Source organism: Lynx canadensis, chromosome X, assembly GCF_007474595.2.
Source record: "Lynx canadensis isolate LIC74 chromosome X, mLynCan4.pri.v2, whole genome shotgun sequence".
NCBI lineage: Eukaryota > Metazoa > Chordata > Mammalia > Carnivora > Felidae > Lynx > Lynx canadensis.
Window position 1 is genome coordinate 61436340 of NC_044321.2, and position 7212 is coordinate 61443551.

The following is a 7212-nucleotide window of genomic DNA, read 5'->3' on the forward strand; positions in this document are numbered from 1 at the left end:
TAGGAACTTGGAAGCCACTCTTTGGACCAGATGATTAAAGTTGGCAATAATGAGACAATTATAGGACACTGTATGCTTCCTGATAAGATGCCCTAAGAAGACACATCTGTTACGTAGTATTCCTGCCAGAAGTGCATAAATTGAATTCAATCATGAGTAAACATTAAGCACACACAATTTGTGGGAATTTTTACAAAATAATTGGCCTATACTCTTCAAAGATATTACAGAGCACAGACCTGTGGAGTCAGAAGGTCCATTACCAGTTCTTCCACTTACAATTGACTAATCTTGATCTTCTACTAGTCACTTAAGGATTATGCACCTCACTTCCTTCACATGTAAAACTGAGAGAATAAAGGTTACTGGTAGTGACAAAAAAATTAATGCCACAAAAGACAAAGACAGAGGAACTATTCAATTTTAAAGGAAACTAAAGACACACAACAACTAAATTCAATATGGGGATCTGGACTGAATTCTGGATACAGACACTGGGACAATTGGTGAATTGGAATATGAGCTATATTGTATCAATACTAAAATTTCTTAATTTGATGACTGTACTATGGTTATGTAATAGAATATCTTATTCTTACAAAATGAACCCTTCAGTATTAACAGGTAAAAGTACATGATGTATGCAAGTTATTCTCAAATGGTTCAGATCTGCCCCCCACCATAGACAGAGAGAGAGAGAGAGAGAGAGAGAGAACACATGTGGCAAAACATTATCCAAGTGGCGTACCTTGGCAATGGGTGTTTTAGGAGTTCTCTTCACCACCTATATTTTATTATGAAAATATCCAAACATACAGAAAGTGTGAAAGAACTGTACTCTGAACACCCACCATCAAGATTCTACAATTATGACGTTGTTTATCCACATATTACTAGTTTCTTTTTACTATTCTTGCAACTTTTCTAAATTTTAAATCATTTCAAAATTAAAAGTTAAACAAAGTAGTATGTAGTAACAGGAGACAAAAAAAAAATTAGAGAAATGAAGTTCGGGGGACCCAAACGAACTGCTAATGTGGAGCAAGATACAGGCTCAAAGACTCTGAAACACTATTTTGAAGCTAGCGCCTTGGATGTGTCAGCCTAAAATCACTCTTAGCTCTCTGTAGAGCTCTAAACCTGGCTCCAAGACGGGGGCAGGGGGAGGATTCTCTCATTTTTCACTGAATACCATCGTACACCACTCACAAAGCGTGAAACTACATCTCCCAGAAAGCCTTTTTCCTTCCTGTCTGTAAAGAGGATTACAATTTCTATAGGGTTTTTTTAAGGTCTCGCGAGATTTCATTAAATATCATTAAAGTATCCAGCAAAAAGCCATTTTGTTTTTCAGGGCTCTTTGCAAGGGGACTTGGCCCCAAATTGTAGCAAATCAGCAGCTACAGTTGCACCGTTCTGTCTTCAGCTTCAGGATGTTTCCTATGGCCAGAAACGCTTTAAGTCGTCTCCGAGGTAAGCAAAAATTGTGAGCAAATAATTTCCAACTGCATTTTATCAATTTGTCCTCATGGTTTCTCGTGCCCTTTCCCTCCACCTTCATCCTGACTTTCTAATTCTAAATGCGCAGTCTCCCGAAGTAATTGGAAAGCTGTCCTTAGCATTAACTTAATCAACGCAGAGTTCCTGTTTTGGTTCCCAGCTCGCTCTGTTACCAGAGTCATAACATACCCAGTTGTTTTTAATTATTATTCAATTATGTACAATTGCAGGGAAGGAGGCACTTGGTGGACACTAATCCCTTAGTAAGTTTTAGCTTTGAGGGTGCACTTACCCCGAAAGAGAAGAACCTTCTCTCCCAATTCCTGTAACTGGGGAAGGAAACTGTAAATGTAGCTTCTTCTCCTCTGGTTTCATTGCAAGGTGACAGCCTAAATGGTGGCCCTGCAGCTTTTATGTAGTTTGTAGGTTAGTAAGTGAATATTAGCTTATTCGAAAACAATTGTAATTTTTTTTTCTTGTCTAAAAGTTAAGCAGGTACAGGGAATTTTGAGACCAGCCTTATGTATTGAGAATGTATTACATTGGAGAGAAAAATTCATTTACGTACTTGATTTGCAGTGAAGGTGACCTTGACTAATGTGAGCAGTGGTTTTACATTGAAAGTGACCTTAAGCAATTACCATATTGCTTCTTGAGCCATCTTGTTATTTTCAGTTTACAGAGTCATTTAGAGGTATTAGTAGATTGTGTTCTAAACACTGAAGCAGCTTTGACAATAACCAAAACAATAGTTACCCAACAGGGTTTTCAATATTCCAAAAGCCACGTCTATTATCTCTTTCACTTTGGGCAAATGATTTTTCTCTGAACCTCATTTTCCTTCTTTGTAAGATAGGGTGTTAGTAAATAATTCCTACTTCATACCATTGTTGAGGATTATATGAGATCACCAATAGGTGGTAACCAAGAAATTTCTTGTTAACAGAGGAGAGGTCTAAAGAAATCCACTTGGGTTACCGGAATGTTGAAGTCATGAGGTGTTGCAGAATTGTTTGGTAATTTTAATCTATTTGCCCTTTGAGCTGGTACGGCCTGTACTTCTCAGGAAAGGGAGGTTTTTTGTTGTTGTTGTTTTGTTTGTTTTTCAATGTGGAAGTCACACGCTCACTTTTTATTTTTTATTTTTTTTATTAAAAAATTTTTTTTTCAACGTTTATTTATTTTTGGGACAGAGAGAGACAGAGCATGAACGGGGGAGGGGCAGAGAGAGAGGGAGACACAGAATCGGAAACAGGCTCCAGGCTCTGAGCTGTCAGCCCAGAGCCTGACGCGGGGCTCGAACTCACGGACCGCGAGATCGTGACCTGGCTGAAGTCGGACGCTCAACCGACTGCGCCACCCAGGCGCCCCTTACACGCTCACTTTTTAATAACTGCTCTAGAGCAGAATATATAGTGAAATGTTTGTAAATTTGCTCATCCCAAGTGTATCGAAAGGTGAAAAGAAAACCTGTAAGGCAGTTAAGAGGAGAAATCATTAATGGCCAAATAACTATCCTGAGATAACCCATTCTATCACATAGAAGCTATTAAATTCTTAAATGCTAGTGAATGGGCAACAATTACATAAGTAGTGCCATTTGAGGATCTAAAACAATAAGGACCTGTTACTTCGGAAGAAAAAAAAAATATCTGGAAATACGCGTTTTCCAGTCTCGGGCTCTTTGCCAAGCTCTTCTAAGTGCCTCCAGAAGCAGTTTGAAAACTCATTCTACTAAAATAATAGTAACACAAAGTTTTAATGTCCTTCTGCTCAAAAACCTTTGCCTCTACCAACGATCCTTTCTAGTTTTATCCCCCATTACTTGTCCATATACCTTGTCCTTCAAGCAAACATAACTTTTTTCTTTAATTTTCCCCTTTTCTAATGTTTGTTTATTCTTGAGAGAAAGAGGCAGAAAGCATGCTGCGCGCATGAGTAGGGGAGGGGCAGAAAGAGGGAGATACAGTATGGGAACCAGGCTCCAGGCTCCAGGCTCTGAGAGGTCAGCACAGAGCCTCATTCGGGGCTTGAACCCAAGAACCACAAGATGATGACCAGAGCCGAAGTCGGACGCTTAACTGACTGAGCCACCCAGGTGCCCCCATAATTGCTTTTTTAATATACTAGGCTTTTTTTTGTTTGCCGTTTTTCACATTTCCCTTTCCTCCATCTATGTAACCAAATCCTACCTTCTGTTCAAAGTGCTTATCTAATATTCTACTTGTAGTACAGTGGTTTGTGTATGCGTGTCCCATATCCTCCTCTAATTTAGGAGGTTACTTGAGGACAGGATCTGTGTTTTACACATTTTCATGTACCCCATTTCTTTTAGCATGGTATTCATTTGTTTTTGAAAAAATCAAGATTATTCTAGTTTTGTTTTGTTTTTGTAATTTAAAAAAAAATTTTTTTTTACGTTTATTTATTTTTGAGACAGAGAGAGCATGAACGGGGGAGGGCTAGAGAGAGGGAGACACAGAATCTGAAACAGGCTCCAGGCTCTGAGCTGTCAGCACAGAGCCCGATGCGGGGCTCGAACTCACGGACTGCGAGATCATGACCCAAGCCAAAGTCGGACGCCCAACCGACTGAGCCACCCAGGCGCCCTTGTTTTTGTAATTTTAAGGTGATAAGCATTTAGTGTGCTTTAATTTGAAATTCATTTTGAGGGTGTTGTAAGTTGTTGAGTACTGCAGAGTAAACTCTAGTGAAAATTTAAGTCATTCAAATTAATGAATAGGAGCCAACTTCCAGAGGTTTGTAGTGAATGTTACTGACACCACCTGTCCTTTTTATCTCCCAAGATTTTATTTTAATTTTTAAATGTTTGTTTATTTATTTTTGAGAGAGAGAGCGTGCGAGTTCACAAGTGGGGTAGGGACAGAAAGAGAATCCCAAGCAGACTCTACGCCCTACATGGGGCTTGAACTCACGAACCTCAAGATCATGATCTGAGCTGAAATCAAGAGTTGGCTGCTCAACCGACTGAGCAACCCAGGCGCTCCCTGTCCCCCAAGATTTTACTATGAAAAATTTTCAGACATATAGAAAAGTTGGAAGAATTGTATGATCACACACAAATTACAAATTAATTCAAATTAATTATTGATACAAATTAATGTTAATGTATACAATTAACATTTTGATATATTTGTTTTCTCACATATCTTTTTTTAATGTTTATTTTTGAGAGAGAGGATGAGCAGGGGAGGGGCAGAGAGAGAGGGAGACAGGATCCAAAGCAGGGTCTGTGCTGACAGCAGAGTGCTCGAACTCATGAACTCTGAGATCATGACCTTAGCTGAAGTCGGACGCTTAACCAACTGAGCCATTCAGGTGCCCCTGGTTTCTCACATATCTATACATCTGTCATTTCATCTTATTTTTGATGCATTTTAAAGTACGCTACTTTGCTTTTAGCTACAATATGTTTTAACATTTTATTGAAGTGCCTGATACTATAAAGTTAACTTCCTTTGCTTTCCTGATGGCAGTATCAGTTACATGTTCTCTTTTCCTTATAATTGATAGATATGTTTCTGTATTTCTTTTTTCCTTTAAGTTCAAAGCATTCAGCAAACAATGGCAAGGCAGAGCCACCAGAAACGGACACCTGACTTCCATGACAAATACGGTAATGCTATATTAGCTAGTGGAGCCACTTTCTGTGTTGCTGTATGGGCTTATGTAAGTACTATTGATTGATAATTTTCTATATTAGATGTTTTTCATTCCTATTTAATATATATATATATATTTATTTTTGAGAGACAGAGTGTGAGTGGGGGAGGGGCAGAGAGAGAGAGAGAGAGAGAGAGAGAGAGAGAGAGAGACACAGAATCCGAAACAGGCTCCAGGCTCTGAGCTGGCAGCACAGAGCCCGACGCAGGGCTCGAACCCACGAACTGTGAAATCATGACCTGAGCTGAAGTCAGTTGCCCAACTGACTGAGCCATCCAGGCGCCCCTTCATTCCTATTTAGTTCATGAATTCAAAATGTTTTCACATAGTAGTATACATTTCTTGTTCAGAGGGACTTCAGAGATTTTCTGATGTAATTAACCACCCAGTGCAGGAATTTCTTCCATAGCATTAAGCATTCATATTTTACCCATCATTTTCTTGCCAAAGAAATTCTGATCCCATTTTCATGTATCAACCATTAAATACTAGAAAATTGCTATCATGTCTCCTGGATCTTCTCTTAAACATCCTTAGTTCTGTTAATCACTTTTTGTTATGTGGTTTCCAGGGTTTTCACCATCTTGGGTCACCTTCCTTCACTTAATCAGTTTCTCTTCTAAAGTTCTGCCCTCCGAACAGAGTACAACATTTTTGATGGATGAGATGTAAAAGTGACTTGTTTTCACTATTATAGTTTTTTACATCTTACATATAACAATCTGCTTACCAGTTTATATACTTGCTGGTTAAAAGTGGGATAAATATATAAGTTGTTCTTAAAAGATACGTATAAATCCTTACCTTAATAAACAAAGATATTTATTAATGGGGCTTTTTATTCTTGTTTTAACCTTCCTTAAATATACTATTAAATAGGTGTGTCTACTTAATTAGAAGAGTAAATAGATTTTGAACAATTGTGTGATTAGGGGCACTTTTGGAGTGGTGTTCCTTGAAAGGATATTACAAAAGTGCTCTTTGGCAGTATTTAGGTAGTTGTGGTTGAGTGAAGCAATGTTTTGAGGAGATGTTACAGAAATGTGAAGTAGAAATTTAAGTTAATTAAATTAAAAATTCAATTGCCCAGTCATATTAGCCACATTTCAATTGCTCAGTAACCATATGTAGCTCTTGTGTTGGACAATGAAGATCTAGAACATTTCTTTCATCTCCGGAAGTTCTATTGAAGAGTACTGCTCTGGAGAATTAGGACAGCAGTTAGGTTTGGCTTACATAGTGGGCAGTATATATCCCAGCTGAGTCTTTAACCTGTAGAGTAGAATACCTTTGTCACTTTTAAGAAATGGTCTCCAAGGGAGAGTGGACTCTGGTTTAAACTTTTATAACTGATAGCATTTTAATTCTTACAGACAGCAACACAAATTGGAATAGAATGGAACCTGTCCCCTGTTGGCAGAGTCACCCCAAAGGAATGGAGAGATCAGTAGTCATCCCAGCTGGTGTAATAATGAATTGTTTCAAAACCAACTCCTAATTGATGCCAAGTAAAAGCACTGTGCACCCATTAAAATATGGCCTGATTGAAGAAATAAAGTATATTTGAAACCTTTGTTGTCATTTTGTTTCTTTTGTAATGAAACCAAGCTTGATCACTTTTCATTTATTTAACCTTTGTGTTACTATTAAAGGAAGATGCATTATAATTTCTTAAATAATTTTTCTTTATGAGGTGTTATGAAAGGAAAATTTGGCTATCACCTGGAAGTCAACTTTATAGTAGGCTTATAGTTCATGAATAAGTGATTTCAGAGTTACTTTAGGTCATCTTTGAGTGCCCAGATATTGTATGCATACTGCTTTCTACCTCTAATTTATATGTATATTTGGAATTGGAATTAAGTCCTTTTTACTCCTGCCAAGAGAACTTGGGGTGTCACCAGACCCAAGGGAAGAGTGGTCCTATCAGATGAACTCCTAGGATGTCTGAAGATTAGCTAGCTCTTTGGCTCTGTTGGCACATTCATCTTAGAGCTTTGGATCTTTCATTATATTTATTTAGGATGT

The 7212-nt window shown here is 38.1% G+C and overlaps 1 protein-coding gene across 1 annotated transcript; it reads left to right on the forward strand.

Annotated features, from left to right (window-relative positions):
- The first annotated feature begins 1324 nt into the window (after window positions 1-1324).
- On the forward strand, window positions 1325-6757 carry LOC115507088 (cytochrome c oxidase subunit 7B, mitochondrial). The gene is made up of 3 exons (XM_030305222.1): window positions 1325-1473; window positions 5066-5190; window positions 6558-6757. The coding sequence occupies exons 1-3, from the start codon at window positions 1434-1436 to the stop codon at window positions 6633-6635; spliced, it is 243 nt and encodes an 80-aa protein (XP_030161082.1). The 5' UTR covers window positions 1325-1433; the 3' UTR covers window positions 6636-6757.
- Window positions 6758-7212: the final 455 nt, after the last annotated feature.

Coding starts and splice junctions, on each gene's coding strand:
- LOC115507088 (XM_030305222.1), top strand. CDS start 1,434: ATGTTTCCTATGGCCAGAAACGCTTTAAGTCGTCTCCGAG. Junction 1,474..5,065: donor CGCTTTAAGTCGTCTCCGAG/GTAAGCAAAAAT, acceptor TTTTCCTTTAAG/TTCAAAGCATTCAGCAAACA. Junction 5,191..6,557: donor GTGTTGCTGTATGGGCTTAT/GTAAGTACTATT, acceptor TAATTCTTACAG/ACAGCAACACAAATTGGAAT.